Below are 19,484 nucleotides of genomic sequence, written 5' to 3'. Positions count from 1 at the left end.
GCCCAGCATTTGAGGGAATACAATCCATCATGTACAAGACATAATAGTGGGAACATGAAATGGCTGGGCACATTGCATAAAAAGTCAGGGATCAGAGAAAGATGTTTCCTGGTGCTCAGCTCACTTTAGCATTTTTTATTCAGTCTTGGGCCCCACCCCATGAAATGGTCCCGACACATTTAAGGTGTGTCTTATCTCCTCAGCTAAATATCTCTGGACAAACCTTCACAGGTACACCCAAAGGTGAGCCTCATTAATGATGTAGGTGTTCTTTTTAACCCCAGTCAAATTAAGTCATCAAATTTAAATACTATTTGTGTCAAATTTTGTTTCATTTGTTGTAATGGATGATCTCAATTGTTAACTTGATACAATCTAGAATCACCTGGGACATGTGCCTCTGGGCATGTCTTTAGGGGATTAATCACTGATTCATTTTCAGTGAGAAGACATGCCCACTGTAGGTAGCACTAGTCCTTTGACTAGAATCCTGGATACATAAAAATAAAAAGGTAGAGTGAACACAAGCATTCATTGCTCTCTGCTTTCTGGCTGTAAATGTCATGGGACCAGCTAATTCAAGCTCTAGGACTTCCTGCCAGGATTGACTATACCCTTGAACTGTGAGCCAGAATAAATACTTTATCCCTGGGTTGTTTTAGTGTGTTTTACCATAGTAACAGAAAAAGAAACTTAAGACATTTATTTAGGTACATATATGTTTAAGTTGTTACATTTTCCCAATAGGTTCTCCCTTTTATCATCTATGATTGTCCTCTTTAACAATGTTTTAATGATCTTTAAAATTATTTTTGTTTGATTTTTGCTATTCTTCAAACTCCTTTTGTTTACTGTCTATATGGTATATCTTTTTTCATCCTTTAACTTTCTACAATGTATCTTTGAATAATTATGAACACTTGTTCATGCACATATAATCTGTAAAAGTGGAACTTGTGGGGTGTGGCACAAATGAGAAGAAAGGGCTCTAGATAGCCTGCACTGTACAAGATTCACAAAGATCTTAACTAGAGAAAATATTAGTAGAGCAGCCACCCAAAGAAAAGTCCTTCTTTTGTGCTGGAGATAGAACCTAAGGCCATGAGCACAATAAAAATGTGTTCTACCATGGAGTGCAATCTATGGTGGTTTGGATGAGAATGGTCCCATAGGCTCATATACTGGAATACTTGGTCTGCAGGTGGTGGAACTGTTTGGGAAGGATCATGTGTGACCTTGATCGAGCTGTTGTGTCATGGGGGGTGTGCTTAGGGGTTTCCAAAGCCCACATCATTCCCAGTCAGTCTCCTGCTCCTGGGTCAAGGTGTAAGTTTCCAGGTACTTCTTCAGGGCTATGTCTCCCTTCTGCATACTCCTGGCAATACTCCGTGCCACGATGGACATGGACTCTCATGCTCTGAAAATGTAAGTTCCCAGGAATTCTCTCTTCTTCATATAGTATTTCTTGATAGAACTCTTTCTTCTTGCCTTAGCCATGGTATTTAATCACAGCAGTAGAAAACTAAGACATATTTCATTCAAAATAGCCATATTATTTGAAGTTTTGGTTCCTTCTAGATTTAATTCTAAGTTGTAGTCAACCTTTCTCAGTTATAGTGTTCTCTAATTCCCATTTTCATACCTATTTTTTTACAATGGTGGGGGCAGAATATGGACCAAAAGTTATTATCTGAGCAAGATTCTGAGCAATTCTAAATTGTCAGATTACAATCTGAAGGAACCTTGACAGTAAGCTAGGAAGATATTTCCCTCCTGCATCACCATATATGTGAGAAATGTGTATCAGTAACCAATATGGCTTAACAAAACTCCTTACTGTCGTACTTTAAAAAAATTATCCCATGGATTTTTACTACAATAGTCCAGAATTTACATACCAAAGTGACATCTAGCTATACACCTCACCAAATAACATGAAAAGGAAAGAATTCTCAGTTTAAAATGATGTATGCTTAATTTATTCCTCTACACTGTGACTATACTTTTAACAACCATGAAGAATGAAAGTATAAAAGTAATCCAGTGGATGTATCTATGGTTTTGGTTTTTAGGCCAATATAAAAAATGAAATATTGAATATTAATTGCTTGTGGGTAGGGTAGTGAATGACTTCAATCTCTCAGGAGAGAGAAGAGTAGATAGATCTCCATGAGACTGAGGCCAACTAGGTCTACATAGTGAGTTCCATGACAGTTTAGGCAATGTAGAGAGACCCTGTCTCAAAAACAGTGATAACTAGTGTCAATAAAGAAATGGGTTTAAAAAAGAAGAAATGGGTTAAAACTATTGCTCCTAAAAGGGTTGCAAATTACTATATTTCTTAAAGAAAACATATTTCATTTGTACTTAACACTGTATATTTTAAAATTATTGTAATGGATGAATAAAGAAAATATAGTGTTTATGCAAAATTAAGTTTTGTTTTGTTCTTTTTGCTTTTTTTGAGAGAGACAGTGTCTCACATAATACAAATGGAGCTTCAGCATACTGTGTGATGCTGGTACTCAAAGCTAGGGTGTTGTGCATGCTGAGCAAGCACCCTATCATCTGATTCATACCTCCACCCAACACACTGTGATTTTACTCATTCATAAAGAAGAATGAAAAACTACATCATTTGCAGGAAAATAGATGGACAATAGTCACACATACAAAGACAAGAGTAGAACATTTTCACTTTTTGGTTGTATTCAGGGCAACATGAAAGCAAAGGGGAAGGCTGAAGAATAGGGATGATATTGAACAAGGTACATTATCTGCAGGTATATGCAAACATTGCAATAAGCTTAGCACATTGCATAGTTAGAATACCTCCTAAAATCAAGAGCAAATTGATATAGTGAAGATTTTACTGTCTTCTGAGTAAGAGACAACATACAGTAAGACTGTGTAAGTACGACAGGAGACAGTTGAAGCATTAACTGACACAAAAAGTAAAACCACATAGAAATAAAACATAATCTCAGGAAATATTACTGATAACCAAAAAAAAAAAAAAAATACGGACATTCCAACAACTACTATTCTATCATTCTCTTAAAGATAGCTAAGTCATTTCTATAATATTAACTATTCAACATATGTGTCTGGAATAAGACTATTGGGAATAATGGGATTAAAATAAATTTAAATCTGTGGTCCTAGAGTCTCCAGTCAGACACACTTCATACCGATAGCTCTGGGAAAGGGTCCCTGCACCGCTGACGTCCATCAGGTAACCAGGAAAGTGTCCCTCGGGCACAGAACAGCCACCTAGCGAGGCTGCCCTGGTCCTCCTGCACAGTCTCATCCCTACAAACAGCAACACAGACAAGAGGAAGAGCGAAGACACAGAAGCCAAGGCAATGACCAGATAGAGTGTGAGGACATCATCTTCTTCTGCAGGTTCCTGCGCCACCTCAGGCAGAGGCAGGTAGGGCTGAGAGAAGCCATCCACCACCAGCACATGCAGAGTGACACTGGCAGACCTCTGAGGATCGCCATTGTCCTTGACCAGCAGCAGCAGCCTGTGCTTGGGAGCATCGCGCTCACTCAGCAGCCTGGCAGTGCGCACCTCACCATTGTGAGCCCACAGGGTGAATAGCCCTGGCTCCGTGGCCTTGAGCAGCTGGAAAGACAGCCAGGCATTCTGGCCAGAATCGCGGTCAACAGCCACCACCTTGGTGACCAGGTAGCCTGGCTCTGCTGCCCTGGGCAGCAGCTCAGTGCAGGGCGCAGAGGCGTTCTGCAGAGGGTAGAGCACAAAGGGCGCATTGTCGTTGGCGTCCAGCACAAGCACGCGCACCAGCGCCTGGCTGCTGAGCGCTGGTGAGCCTTGGTCTGTGGCTTCCACGCGGAACTCAAAGGTCTGCAGGGTCTCATAGTCCAGAGCTCTGAGCGCGAACAGCTGCCCATTGTCTGCATTGATGGAGATGAGCGAATCCAGGGCCAGCTGCGGGTCATGGATGGGCAGCAGCGAGTAGGTGATGTGGGCATTGGAACCTGAATCTGAGTCTGTGGCACTGATGGTGCCTATGTGCAGGGCGGGGCTGTTGTTCTCCTGGACAAACAGGGTGTAGGAGGTTTGTGTGAAGGCAGGGGCATTGTCGTTGACATCGGACACCTCCACATTTATGGTGTGCTGGGTTGTGAGCCTGGGTGTGCCCAGATCAGTGACTGTGATGGTGATGTTGTACTCAGTTCTGCTCTCTCTGTCCAGTGGCCCCTCTGTCATTAATGTGTAATAGTTCTCAAAAGTGGGTTTTAAGAGGAATGGGAGATCATTTTGAATAGAACACACCATCCTTCCATTTTCCCCAGAATCTAAATCAAAAACACTGAAAACAGCAACTACAGTCTCTGGCAAGTTTTCTGGGATAGGGCTTGTGAGCCTGGAAATGGTCAGCTCTGGGGCATTGTCATTCACATCCAACACCTGTACAGCCACAGTGCATTTCCCTGAAAGGCCTCCTCCATCTGTGGCTGCAATTTCTATGTTATACAGGTTAGTTACCTCGAAATCCAATTCTTTGCTCAGACGGATTTCTCCTGTGACCTTGTCTATTACCAGTGGTTGAGAAGCTCCACCACCTTGAAACAGAGAGTAGGCTACATTCCCATAAGGTCCTGCATCTAAATCCCTGGCAGAGACTGTCAAAACTAAGGCACCAAGGGGGCTGTTCTCGGGGACCTGCACCTCATAGAGCAACTGTACGAACTGGGGAGCGTTATCATTGATGTCCACAACTTCAATGCGAACTGTGGTTGTCCCCGACCTGGGTGGAGACCCCCCATCCACAGCAGTGAGGATTAAAGTGAGCTCAGGCTGCTCCTCCCTGTCCAGAGCTCTGTCCAGCACCAGCTCTGGGTATTTCCTGCCATCAGCGCGACTGTGAGTGACCACATGGAAATGGAGGTTGGGGCTGACTGTGTAGTTCTGAACAGCATTGCTCCCCATGTCAGAGTCCTGAGCTGCCTTCAGAGGAATCACAGTCCCTGGTTGGGCGCTCTCCGGGATTGTTAGGAGCATTTCCCTGTGGGGGAACTCAGGAGAATGGTCATTTATGTCTGTGAGCTGCAGGTCAGTTTGGAAGAACTGCACAGGGTTTTCCAGTATGAGCTGGAAGTGCAGCACACAGGGTTCTGTCACCCCACACAGCACCTCGCGATCTAGTTTTTCTTTCAGGTACAAATTCCCAGTCTCTGCATCCAGCCCCAAGAGCTCTTTGTTCCCTCTGAGATGAATTCGTGCCTCTCTAGAGGCCAGCTCCCCAACCCTGAGCCCCAGGTCTTTTTCCAGGTTAGCCACCAAGTAGCCAGTCTTTGTTTCTTCTGGCATGGAATATCTAATTGCCTCAGAGCCAGATTGACACAAAAGAAACAATATAATAAGAAAAATGACTTGCCTTTGCTGTGGCGTTTTTGCTAGGGCTGTCTCCATTGCTCTCACTGGATCCAGAAGGTGCAGTGCCTTTTATCTTGTTAGAATCCACTCATGTGTTTTGATGAAATAACAGAACTAAAATTTGTCCACTGATTTGCTATTGGAGCTATGCCTTCTCGGAAGATTGCTCTCTTAGTTCCAGCCGGACTACCACCTTTTTTGGGGGGAACTGTCTAAGTTCTGATGCCTAGTAATGGCTTCCCGGGCATCAGCAGAGCAAAGCCCATTATTCACAAGCTTAGCCTGCAGCGCCACCAAGTGCCCTTATTCACAATTGCATGTATCTTTTTCTTCGTGTTCCCTTATTTCTCCCCTTTTTAAAATCCATTTATTTCACTTTTTATTTTGGTTTAATAGCTAATATTCAAAGTATTAAAGACATGTCTGACCCCAGTGAAAAAATACTAAGTAATCATCTTGGTGCTCCATTTCCAAAACTATACAAATGTTTCTAAGTTATTGTGACTGTTAAATTCAACTACTAACTCTTCTGACATTTCAAAAATTATAATACTAACTTTGTTATTTTATACACATACTCTATGTAAAATATGCATGGGTATAACAAACAAATTCATTCAACTTGGTAAACAACCAGCAGTAACTGTTGGATGCTGATAGCCTGGTGTGGAATTAAAAAAAAAACAGCAAAATATTTGAATTAGAACAAAAGTATTAATGGGTTCCTCTGCTTGTTACAGTAAAGAGGGTGAAAGGAAGCTGGGTTTTGGTGGTGGTGGTGATGGTGTTTCTCTGTATTGTTTTTCAGCCAGTCCTGGAACTCACTCTGTAGACCAGGCTATCCTCAAACTCACAGAGATCTACCTGCCTCTGCCTCCTGAGTGCTGGGATTAAAGGCATGTGCCACCAGTGCCCAGGAAGCTGCTTTTTAAATTGGTTCCCCTGTGGAAAGAATATGAAAGTGGACTTTAAAGAATTCTTAAATAGCAAGAGTTCTTGGGAAGTTATTTGTGCACTGCCCAAAGCTGGTGAACTCTCCTGGTGAACTTCTCTGTCTTGACCATTTTTTTGTTCCCGGGCCCATTCTTCTTTCAGAAGATTTGTTAGTTTGTTTTTGCTTGTTTGAGACAGGGTTTTTCTCTGTAGCCCCAGTTGTCCTGGAATTCACTATGTAGACCAGGCTGGTCTCAAACTTGGAAAGATCAGCCTGCCTTTGATGCTGAGTACTGGTATTAAAGCCATGAATCATGGAACCAGCCAGAAAATCTTTTTTACCATGCCAGAACTACAACTATTCATGAATCTAATTACTGAGAGAGGAATATCAGTACAACTAGGAGAACCATCTGGTCTCAAGGGCCCTGACTGCTGTGGGAGGGAAAAGTCCAACTTTAATTAATGGAAGGTGTTTGTTACCAGGATCACACCCGGGAAATTCGTGTTCCCATCTTCTTGTCCCATACTTGTACTGATACACACACAATGGCAACTTCTCTGTGGGCTCATCCATTTTGATACTTAGGTTTTTGACATTCTGCCAGTTTTCATGTATCATTTGTAGCCTGATCAGATCCACCAGAAACTGGAATTCATTCTGATGCCTTTCCCAATCTGTGCTGTGGATTTTACTTATTTCCTTTTCTGCTTGTTCCTTTGTAAAGCCATGACACCAGCATTGTGTCTCCTTGCTTTGAGGCATTCTGATCTTCTCCATGTTCTTAATGTCTTGCACTCTTTCAACTGCTGATTTGGAGTGCAAAGCATCACACTAGGTATTGTACATGTGTGCAAATTCTTGGTGCTTTTAAGAAGCTGCTGTTTGTTTCCTTAAATAGATAATCCTTACTAGTTTAGTGTTTTCTTTAAATCACAGTCACAGAGCAAGTTATGCAGTTTGGGACATCAACTTCCTTTTGTGAGCAGAATTTCTAAGGTTTTTTTTCTTGATTTGGTAAGCTAACTGTCTAGATGCTTATGAACAAGACTTTCTGTAATGTTTACCCCCAAAAACTGTACCAGCCACTGTAGTGTCCATTTCCAAGGCATATAGTATCTAAGGAACTAGGAACCATCTTTCCTACACAATGAGTCTCTTTAGTCTCTGAAGAAGTGCTTGGCCCTGTTTGAGGGTTGAACTTCCCGTCATTTTATTTTTCCAGCAACTCCAATGAAAACCTCTGATAAAAGAACTTGTCCATTAACCTGCTCCCTTGTTTGGTAGAAAGAATGTTTGATGACTTCAGCAGCATGTACTTTGACAACAACTTCCTTTGAGGTGAAAGACACGGGAGATATGAGCAGTGACTCTAAAACTGCCCAAGGCGAGTTCGTGTAAATTCATGCTTTTTACAAAGTCATATAAAAGGCTACTGTTTCTCAGGTCTGCGTGACTGTTACACAACAGGTTGGACACTGAGTTTTATAGGCCCAGACTTTCCCTCTACAGAGGAACAATACTTGGGAGAGCACTGGGGATTTTCACTACAGTGTTGAAATACTCAAAGCAAATCCTACAGAGCAACAAATGGTCTATCACCCCAGATGCTTTGCCCAGTGCTGAGGCTGTGGGTCTCTACACAATACTGCACAGCAGTACTGCTCTTGTATAATGCTGCTGTTGTACAAAAGGGCTCCTGCACCCATGATATGCCTCTTGTGTGTTGCAGGCTCTTACTCCAATCACCATCTCATCATGCTCCATCTTCTGGCCCACGGTTACTGCCAGCCCCAGAGGTCTGCTCCTGACCAGGCACCAGCCACCAGCTGCTCTGCCACCCTCCTCCTGTTCCTAACTCTATGTGTCACAGTCATTTTAAGTTACATATGCACCCTGGATTGTCATCCAGATCTTAGCAGCTGTGAGCTTTAAATAAACATTTGCTGAGTTAACTCTCACTAACAAGAAACTTTTAAAACATGGCATATTAATTTTTAAAATAATTCTGAAGTATGTAAAGAAATGACTTTTGTGAAGAAACTAATGACAATGGATTCATACTTGAATTTTACACAATTTACTTTTGTTTTGAAGTGTAATATGTTTAGAAAGGACACAGATTTTAAGTGTACATCTGTGTAAACATTTAACACTCCTATTAGCAGAACCTAAACAAGGAAACAAAATGGGGCCTGGGGAGACAATGGTTCGGTGGGAAAGAGTGCTTGCTTTTCACATGTGGACCTGAGTTCAAATCCCCAATAAGATGGTTATGGCAGCACATCTCTTAACTCTTCCAGTTAGTACCCATTAAATTCCTCAGTTTATTTACATCTTTATTATTCTTAAAAATGTGTTATGGCTTCCTGTGTATAAGTAGTATTGCTGTGCTATTGATTTGTTTCTAAGCACTCAATATTTTGAAAACCTTCTTAAGGGTATTAAATTTTTATTTCTTTCTTTATATAAATATAACTCATATGTGATCTTACTATGCATCCAATTTTATTCCCAGCTTTATCAGTTCTAATACATTATAGATTTTTATATATTAATTGTGTTATTTAAAAAATATAATTTTATTTCTCCCTTTCCAATCATTTTGACTTTTATTTCTTATTTACCTTATTCCTCTGTTTGGGACTGAATTTAGTCTTGGCTTGAATTTAAGTAGTTTTGTCTCATTGTTGATATCCAGGGTGACTTCTCAATTAGTTATCATCGGTAATTGTGGTGTTTTGAGTGAGAATGGACCCCATAGGCTCATATGTTTGCATACTTTGTCCCTGGTTGGTGGAAGCTGTTTGGGAAGATTGGGAAGTGTAATCTTGTTGAAGGAGGTGTTTCACCAAGGGTGAACCATTTCCAGTTAGCTCTCTCAGTCTCCTACCACCATGCATTTGCTCTGTCATCATGGACTCACCCTATGAAACAGTAAGCCCAAAATAAACTCCATCCTCTTTAAATTGCTTTGGTCATGGTGTCTTGTCACACCAACAGAAAAGTAGCTAAGACAGTCATGTTAGCTATTAGTTTTTAAGGACACTGGAAATTCTTTTCCATGTGAATTTGCTAACACTATTATTACTATGTACTGACTTTTCTTGAATGACTTATCAACACCCACTTGGATAGTCATATTGCTTTTCAATTTTATCTGTTAATACAGTTTATTATATTGATCAAATATCTAATATTAAACTGCATTGTATTCTTACAATAACCAATTATGGTATAATTTCTTATTTTCCTCTTCTACATTTCTGAATTTAATTTCTATAATTTTTTTAAAAATTTCTGTGTATATTTACACAAAACAAATGTTTTGTTTATCATTTTGTCATTTTTGTTTTTGTTTTTCAAGACAGGGTTTCTCTGTATTGCTTTGGAGCCTGTCCTGGAACTCACTCTGTAGACCAGGCTGGCCTTGAACTCACAGAGATCTGCCTGACTCTACCTCCCCAGTGCCATATGCCACCACCACCCAGCACTGTTGTTCATATTTTCAATATTCCTCTTTGTGTGTCTGTGATTGTCTTCTTACTCCATCAGGAATTGAGAGTTCTATCAAATCTCCAAATACAATTGTGGTTTGTATCTTTTACCTTTGTATCTAGCCAACCTTATCTTTTGTAGTCTGTAATTATCATAAATATGCAATTATGGAACCCACATATTCCTTGTGTATTTTCCTCTTCTTTATTATGAAATAGCTGCCTATGTTATTAGTAATATATTTCCTTAGTTCATTCTTATAAATGAATGAAAATATCTAACTTGGTCATATGGTGATCAGTGTTTGTATCATATTCTTTATTTAACTGTAAAACTTTCAGCCTTTTTCCATGCTATCTCTTCTCCCTACCTCTTACACATTTGATGGTATATAGCTGAGTGTTCCTTGAATCCAGTCTGAAAATTTTTGTTGTTCAATTGGATTATTTAATCTAATTGTAAGTGATATAATACCTAATATCTTTCCATTATACACACAATCTCAGTATTTTTCCTTCATCTCTAAAGTTTTCTTCTTTTCACTTATTCACATGTTAATTCCCCCTCAATTCCTTTTTTGTTACTTTTTAGATACTATCTAAGAATTTACAACATGCATCTTAACTTGTGATATTGTAAGGCAAATTATTGTTTTACTGTGCTCTCAGTAGAGATGAGAACTTTAAACCTCTTTACTACTCTGCCTGTGCCTTACATTACTGCTTTTAGAAATAAAAAAAAAATCCTACTGTTCTTATCTTGTATAAACAATTGTCAAACCATGTGTGCTTATATATTTACCTTTCCTGTTACTGTTTTCTTATCAACAGAATTCTGTAGTCTCTTAGGATTGTTTCTTTCTGTCTGATGAATTACACACACACACACACACACACACACACACACACACACACACACAAAGAATACATTTCTTTTGATTAGAATGTGATTAATTCTTTGAGAAAAAATTTGTTTTTGAAGGGTGTGATGGTAATACAATTCAGCTTTTTAAATAACTTGCAAGACTTTTAAGACATTTTCTTTAGTTCCGTGATTTATGTTTTAAAGTCAGCAGTCCATCTTGTAAAATCTTTTTAAAAGTAATTTTATCATATTCATGTGATTGCTTTAAGAACTTTTTTCTTATTCAACTTGGTAGTGATCAATTTTACTGTGATACACCTGGCTGTTCTTTGTCTTTTATTCATTCTGATTGAGTTTCACTAAGCTTCTTGAACAGTAGAAGACTTACCAATTTAGTAGTTATTGCTCATTATCTCTTATTCTCTCATCCCTTCTAGGATTACAGTTGTATACATATTAGAAAACTTCATTACATCCCAAATGTTACTAATGTTCTTTTCCATATTTATGTTTCCTTTGTGTCTCAATTTGGATATTTCATCTGGAGTCATCTTGCACCCACTTTTTCTGCATTTCTTTATGTCTCTGGCATTCAACAATTTTTTTTCTCAGTTTCAAAATTTATAGTTTAAGATTTCCATTTGATGGTGAAATTTCCTTTTATCTACTTTACACACTGTTTCTTATTTTAACACATTATCTATATGTTTAAAAACTATTTGGTACATTCATTTCTAGTTTCTTTTAGACAACATTCTTTTTTAAAAAAATTTTGAATCATTTACTTTATAGTAGACTACACACAACAAAAAATGAATCATCTTAACCACTTTTTTAAATATATAGTTCATGGGTAGTAAGTTAGTAAGTTTATTGGCATTTTTGTATGTCAGCAACATCCATCTTCACATGCTTTTTATCTTCTAAAGCAACAACACTTTGCCTGTGGATTAACAGGCATACTCCATACTCCTGTTTCCACAGCTCTAGCTGACAGAGCATTTATTTCCTGCCCTATGATTATAAGCACTAACTATTTCTCTGAAATGGAATCATAAATAATCTATCTGTTAGTGACCTTTTTATTTGCTTAAGTCAATCTATGTTCTACAAAATTAGATAACATATTCATATTATTGTTTTTGTTTATAGAATTTAATTTTTTATTGATATGTGCCCTGAAATTTCTATGAAATGTTGAGTAACCATGTAAAAACTCTCTAGGGTCACAACTCTATTATCTTCCTCCAGGAGGAATTTACCTTTTACTGTTAGCTTGATAGAATCCTATCTAATCAGACCACCCTCTGCGAACAAGCACTGTACTTAGTTGAGGTTCTTTGAAGGTTTAATAAGCACCAAACTCTACAACAGTTACAGTTTAGAATTTGTTGTATTCTCCATATCCCCTTCTCATGGAAGGCTTGCAGCGATTTGTTTAGCAAGTAAAACTTCACTCTGCTTTTGATGAATTTTCTACTTGAGTTCTTTAACTCTGGATGTCTTCCCTGAGTTTAAGTGTCATGAATGGAGAAACTAAAACAAAGGTTGAATCTTCCAGGCTGTCAAAGTTTACTGATTCACTTTGTCCCTGTCAAGAGCTTGTTGCTTGTTTTCAGACTTAGCAAATTTCTCTGGGGCAAAACAGACTTGTCAACTCAGCTGTCCAAGGACCTTTCTTCTCAGTAATCTTAGCCCATCCAGCTCTTATAATATCATTGTCTTTCTGTTATTTTTAAAAGGATAGTTTGTGACTTTTAATCTGTAAGTATAATTGCTTTGTGATGTCAGATAAACAATCTAACAGAGAAGGCTAATTCTACAGGTATGTGCACAATTTTTAGCCTGACTCTAATAATGTAATATATTTTATTAAATATTATATATCATATTAATTATAATATATGCATTTGTGCAAAGAGCAAATCTTAAAGTGATATGAGCTTTGCTACATTCAATAAAATTTCTGCCCTAGAACAGCACATGTTAAAATCATTCTGTGTCTAAAAACAGCAGCAATGAATTGCAAGACAAGCACATGTAATAAAAGCATCTGAGGAAAAAAAACATGTTAATATATGTGCCACTATCAAGATACCTGCCCTCTATTCTCCACTCTTGTTCAGTAACAACAAAATGACCTTGTTTCTAAGTTATACATTTTGTGTAAGTTGTCTGGGTCATGTTTACTGCTGTATGGTAGTAACTGAAATTCAAATTATAAGCTGGTGGTGGCCCCTAGCTGGTCTAGAATATTCCACACTTTTTGACTATACAGAGGAATCAGAGTGGGGTGTTCCTTGGTATTTATTTGTCCACTTTCATTTATATAATTATACAAAATGGACTTGGTGTCTAAGTTAAAGTGGGATTAAATTGTCATGGTATTCAAGCATAATTATGGAACCTTCATTTGGGTTTATTAAGGGCCATCCAATATATATTTCATCTATATATCTGAAAACAATGGGAAAGTCCTTAATGTTGTCTACTATATTTATGTCATATCTTTGTGCATAACTCTGCTCTGAGTTTTGTTCCTTTCTTGATTCACTTTTAAAGGTGGGTAAAGACTAAAATCTATGTTTCAAGAACAAGTCAAACTTCCTTTTTTCTTGTATTCTTAGAGGTAAAAGTAATTTTCAGAAGTGTACAGGAGTATAATATAATGGATTATAAAATAAATTCTAGGTTACAAGGAAAGTTTTTTAAATGACTCATTTTTTTCTGACAAAGTTCAATGACATTTTATAGTTAGAACCATATAAATTGATTTATAAACCACACCAAAACTTTACTAGGCTTACTGAACACTACAGCAAACAGTTACTGTTCAGACAATTGCAATATTGTTCCAACATATTCATGATAAAAACAATATAATTTTATACAAATAATACTTTCCTTAATATAAAAACTAATATATAATTAACTGGAGGCTACATTGGGCAACAAAAGTAAAACTAAACAGCAAAAACAAATTTTTTAAATGACAAAAATCTTCCAAGCCCTATCAAGTATTACAAAATCAAATATCTGACATCATCATTAAACATGAGAACCAAAATTCAGAAGAAATGTCCTCTTTTTTTAAAGGTAAGGAAAGCTAGACTGACCCTCCCCCCAAGAAAATACATCTGTTCATTATAATGAGACTTATGTCCATGTGGAGAAGGAATCGAAGCCCTCAAGAGCCCTCAATTTAACTTAGAGTTGGTTTATAATTCAGATACTGAGCTGACTTCTTTAAAGGATCTCATCAAACCAGTGATTAACAGACTGGCTTCATAAAAAAAGAGGAGCAAGCATGTGATATTTTCTCCTTAATTTTTATTGTATAATTATTTGAAGAGTTTAATTTTAGTGCTTAGAACACATAATGATATCTAGGATACACAGTGGTCACAACAGGACACAGCACAACTTCCACACAGTGATGTTTTGATATAATATGTGTTTACATATCATTTAAGAGAAAGATGTGTGCTAGATTTTACAGATATGCAGGTTGCTGAACTGCCAAAGGCCAAGGACCCCTAAAGAATTTCAAGCAATGTAACCTAAACGTCCATAAAGTTCTAAGGTAAAAACAGGTGCCACAAATACACACAACTGTAATTTTTAAATGCATTGAAAAGTTTCAGAATGTCATGAAGACATTATTCCTTAACTATTATGGCAATAATCACCAAGAGATGCCCAAATATGGAGAAAATGCATATAAAATGGGCACAAACTCAAAATCATAAGTAAAATTGGTATTAGTAAAAGTGTAACAAGTTTACAGCTATTTTGGATACCATAGGTTGAATTACTGGAGATGTGTGTGTGTGTGTGTGTGTGTGTGTGTGTGTGTGTGTGTGTGTTGGAAACCAGCGTAGCACAACTTCTTAAATGAATACTTGCAATAAGAAGTTTGCCAAAACTGAGAGATGATGGACCATTTCCAATTCTTAGCTGACTACAAAGCTACGCCTGCATTGGGGACTTCCCTTAATTTCTCTCTCAGATTTTTCCATAAACAAGTTCGGTATCACCGGATTCAGGAATTTGAACTCACCAGTCCCAGAATCTCCCGTCAGACATACCTCATACTGGTAACTCTGGGATAGGGTTCCTGTGCTGCTGACATCCACCAGGTGACTAGGAAAGTGTTCCCCAGGAACAGAGCAGCCACCCAGAGAGGCTGTCCTGGCTCTCCTGCACAGTCTCACCCCCACGAACAGAAGCACAGACAAGAGGAAGAGAGAAGACACAGACGCCAAGGCTATGACCAAATGGAGGGTGAGGACATCATCTTCCTGTGCTGGGTCATGCGCCACCTCAGGCAGAGGCAGGTAGGGCTGAGAGAAGCCATCCACCACCAGCACGTGCAGAGTGACACTGGCAGACCTCTGAGGATCACCATTGTCCTTGACCAACAGTAGCAGCCTGTGCTTGGGAGCATCGCGCTCATTCAGCAGCCTGGCAGTGCGCACCTCACCATTGTGAGCCCACACACTGAACAGCCCTGGCTCTGTGGCCTTGAGAAGCTGGAATGACAGCCAGGCATTCTGGCCAGAGTCGTGATCCACTGCCACCACCTTGGTGACCAAGTAGCCAGGCTCTGCTACCCTGGGAAGCAGCTCCGTGAAGGGCACAGAGGTATTATTCTGCAGCGGATAGAGCACGAAGGGTGCATTGTCGTTGGCATCCAGCACGAGCACATGCACCAGTACCTGGCTGCTGAGCGCTGGTGAGCCTTGGTCTGTGGCGCCCACGCGGAACTCGAAGGTCTGTAGGGCCTCATAGTCCAGAGACCTGAGCGCAAACAGCTGCCCATTGTCTGCATTGATGGAAATGAGAGAGGAGAGGGCCAGCTGCGGGTCGTGGGTGGGCAGCAGCGAGTAGGTGATGTGGGCATTGGAGCCTGAGTCTGAATCTGTGGCGCTGATGGTGCCTATGTGCAGGGCGGGGCTGTTGTTCTCCTGGACAAACAGGGTGTAGGAGGTTTCAGTGAAGGTGGGGGCATTGTCGTTGACATCGGACACCTGCACAGTTATGGTGTGCTGGGTTGTGAGCCTGGGTGTGCCCATGTCGGTAACTGTGATGGTGATGTTGTACTCAGCTCTGCTTTCTCTGTCCAGTGCTCCTTCAGACACTATAGTGTAGAAGTTCTCTATAGATGGTTTCAGGATGAAGGGGAGATCGTTCTGGATGAAACAGGTCACTTTTCCATTATCTCCAGAGTCTAAGTCAGCAACACTGAAAACAGCCACTACAATCTCTGCCAAATTCTCGGGGATAGGACTGTTAACTGATGTCAAAGTCAGTTCTGGCGGGTTATCGTTCACATCTACTACCTGGACTATGACTGTACATTTTCCTGAAAGGCCTCCACCATCCTTAGCCTCTATGTCAACTTCATAAGTATTCATTGTTTCATAATCCAAACCCTTGACTAGCTGTATATCACCAGTGATGGGATTTAGTTGAAAAGTTTTGAGAATTTCTTCAGACGCATGGAAAAATGCATATGATATTGCACCAAAATTTCCCGTATCTAAGTCAGAAGCTGAGACTGTGATAATGACAGAGCCAACAGGGCTCTTCTCTAGAATGTGAACCTCATAGAGTGACTGCGTAAATTCTGGGGCATTATCGTTTATATCTAAGACCAGGATGTGGACTTGGGCAGTGCCAGACCGAGGTGGGGATCCTCCATCCAGGGCTGTGAGAGTTAAACTGAGCTCTGGCTGCTCTTCCCGATCCAGAGCTCTGTCTAGCACTAGTTCTGGATGCTTCCTTCCATCCCTACGGTGGCGGGTGCGAACATGAAAATGGGACGTGGGAAAGACCGTGTAGTTCTGGAGTCCGTTTCTTCCCACGTCCAGATCCACAGCATTTCCCAAGGGAATTATTGTTCCGGGTGGGGAGCTCTCCAGCACTTTGAGCTGCATTGCATTTTCAAAGAACTCCGGGGCATTGTCATTTACATCTATGATCTCTAGCTCATTTGTAATAAACTGCAAAGGATTATGCAGCAATATCTGAAAGTGCAACACACAAGGCTCTGTGGAACCGCACAGCTCCTCCCGGTCCAATTTCTCAACCAAGAGCAAATCTCCGGTCTGATGGCTGAGGTGAAAATATTGTATGTTCCCTTTGGAGACAGCCTGAGCTCTCCTTTCAGCCAGTTCTTCTACCCTGAGTCCCAGATCCTTCGCTAGATTGGCTACTAAGAAGCCCTTCTCTTTTTCCTCGGCCACAGAATAGCGCCTAGCCCCGGACCCAGCAAGAGACCCTCCTAGAAAAACAAAGAGAAGCAAGACTTGCCTTGGTTTAAGAAAGCACTCCTCTCTGGCCTCCATTTCCGTGGTGTTTTTCCAAGGGCTTGTCACCAAAAGGAGCTTTATGTTTCTCTGTGAAAGACAACGTCTTTTGGAGATAGCGTAACAATGTTATCAAGAGATTCCGATTTTCCTGCTTAAAAATCTGCCCAGGTCTACAAACCCTTGTGTTACTGCATCAAATCGCTCCTCCTTAAGTCTCTCAGTATGGAGTGAGCAATGTCTTGATTCGTCTATTTAGTCAACAGCGCCACCATGTGTTCATTTTCAGTTTTAAATACTTAGAAAAGGTATTGGTTTTGTTTTATGTCGATTTTCCCTGCCATTATCAAACCTACTTGACCCTATTTAGGGAGTTCCTTGTGCCACACAAGTTAAACAAAAACTAGGAAAGTATAATACATTAAATGGAATTAGCTGTCTCTAATAAGAATCCTTATTTACATGATCTACAAGTGTACATATGCTTGAGTACCCTCGTCTGTAAGTACTACCTGCAAATTTTAAAAGGTTTTATCTTAAGTGATAAAATGCTTATATCTCATTTCTGTGGTTTTCTTCATTTTCTAATTTTTGTAAAAATGTGTGGGTTTCAGTAGTAATAGGAGAGACACTGAAAAGTCAAGGTGGTGAAATATGATAACTGACATCAGATGGCCCAAATGCATAATTGCTTCCATATTTTCATGTTCCTGGGGTATTTAGGAACATTTCCTCTCCTTCCACACAAATTTAATAATTGTTAGTTTAACCCATAATAACTTATTACCATGGATAATAATTTAATTTCTAGAAGTTATACAAATAACGGTAGCAAGGTAAGATCTCTAAATTTTATACAGTTTTTGCATCTAACATGGTTCACAGATTTTAAACATGCCCAAACAGTGTGGAATATGTGACATAGGAAACATACTGAGTGCACAGAATTTAATGGGGAGTCGTTATGAAAATTCTCCCCAGTAGACCGTTAAGGATCAGAAGTGTAACAGGTGATACAGAAGAAAAGAGCCTATAAGAGTGAAGCATCTATAATTTAGATAATAAAGGCAGTGTACCAGAAACTAGTGTCTCAAGGGCTACAGCGATGAAGAAAGTAAAACCCAGGATAAATTTAAGTGCTTGTGTTTTATTCTAAGAGCAAACTGGGAGCTATTACAAGGTTGTAGGTAGACAAAAAAAATTAAGCAATGCAGTTATGATGTGTTCAGTCTGCTCCTCGATCTGCTCTCTACATGAGTATCAGGAGTGCTACACACATGCTCATTATTGAGTTTATTCCTAACATTAGTGAGATTGAAACTAATAGCAACTATATTTGTATAATTATTGTACTTGATGATAACTGCAAGATAGTTGATAACTGAAACAGTTGATGTCATGGGAGGTCACTTAACCAAGATCCCACTTGTGATAAGGTGGTTATACTCAAGACTTTTGATACCAGGGCTGTCCTTTTTGTCGCTGATATAAGTCCCATATGTTTAATATCATATCTCATTCAAATACACATAAAATTATGTAAAAATTTGTAATAGTTAGAAAAGCATTAAGAATTAAAATATTTATAGAAGGTGTGTCACAAATTTAACTGCAAGAAGTGAAAAAAGTTGGATGAGTAACTTGGGAAACATAGAAGCATAGTTAAATATAAAATTAAGTACCAGAAATTCTGTATTCATTAATGCAGTGGATAGGAGTGGAGACTTTAATTAAGCATTAAGAGAGAAAAAGGAAAGGTATGTTAAAAAACAACAGAGTGGTAACTGCATTATGTTCAAATAACTACAGCAAAATCAGACTATTGTATTGTATATCAGAGTATTTAGTTTCAGCAGAAGTTTTGTTCATTAAATATCTTAGCATATTTTTTAAAATTATCAGTGTGTCACAATTAAAACAATTTTTCTTTCAATCAGTCAAAAATTATTAAGACCCTAAAACATCCTGGTAACTGTGCTAATCATGAAATAAATGGGAGCTACCAATAAACATAACTCAAAAAATGTAACTTTTTAAAAAAAATTGTGTGTGTGTGTGTGTGTGTGTGTGTGTGTGTGTGTGTGTGTAAGCAGAGGAAAACATTAAGGAACTGGTTTTCTATTTCCATCACGTGAGTCTGGGGATAAACTCGGGTTTTCAGGTCTGTTGCCCATCTCATTGATCCATCACAAACTTTGTTTTAAAATAAAAAAATAAACATTGAAAAGGCTATGGTACTAAAGCTAGGAAAATAAAACACATCCGCCCAAAAAAAAAAAATTATAACCGATTCACACACTGCTCATGAACCTATACCCAATTGAATCTTAATACTTAATACCCCATAATTTTTTAGAATGAAATGCCAAACTACATACAAATTTTCTAAGTTGGTAAAAAGATACAAGTATACTCTCTTGTACATAAGTTCAAGTATAATAAAGTCCCAAGTAGTTTAATTAACTGAGAATGT

General features: G+C 39.0%; 3 protein-coding genes and 1 long non-coding RNA gene across 4 annotated transcripts in view; 1 reads left to right on the top strand and 3 right to left on the bottom strand.

Annotated features, from left to right (window-relative positions):
• The window catches only part of LOC127234099 (protocadherin beta-6-like), a 58,484-nt gene extending 52,913 nt beyond the window's left edge, over positions 1-5,571 (bottom strand). The window contains 1 exon segment of the mRNA XM_051200829.1: positions 4,776-5,571. Within this exon segment, the coding sequence (XP_051056786.1) occupies positions 4,776-5,440 (665 nt within the window). The 5' untranslated portion in view covers positions 5,441-5,571.
• LOC127234104 (uncharacterized) overlaps positions 1-15,784 on the top strand; it is a 128,028-nt gene extending 112,244 nt beyond the window's left edge. The window contains exon 3 of the long non-coding RNA XR_007835550.1: positions 15,690-15,784. This is a non-coding gene — a long non-coding RNA (uncharacterized LOC127234104). The remainder of the gene's footprint in view (positions 1-15,689) is intronic.
• Positions 1-17,088, bottom strand: part of LOC127234098 (protocadherin beta-3) — a 33,416-nt gene extending 16,328 nt beyond the window's left edge. Inside the window, exons 1-2 of the mRNA XM_051200828.1 lie at positions 15,731-17,088; positions 4,003-4,123 (exon numbers count right to left, since the gene is read on the bottom strand). Coding sequence (XP_051056785.1) covers positions 4,003-4,123; positions 15,731-17,050 — 1,441 coding nt within the window. The 5' untranslated portion in view covers positions 17,051-17,088. The remainder of the gene's footprint in view (positions 1-4,002; positions 4,124-15,730) is intronic.
• The window catches only part of LOC127234094 (protocadherin beta-2), a 124,524-nt gene that overhangs the window by 101,479 nt on the left and 3,561 nt on the right, over positions 1-19,484 (bottom strand). The window lies entirely within an intron of this gene.

This window comes from Phodopus roborovskii, unplaced genomic scaffold, assembly GCF_943737965.1.
Source record: "Phodopus roborovskii unplaced genomic scaffold, PHOROB, whole genome shotgun sequence".
Lineage (NCBI taxonomy): Eukaryota > Metazoa > Chordata > Mammalia > Rodentia > Cricetidae > Phodopus > Phodopus roborovskii.
The sequence above is the reverse complement of the archived record's forward strand: the minus strand, read 5'-3'. Positions and strand labels throughout refer to the sequence as shown.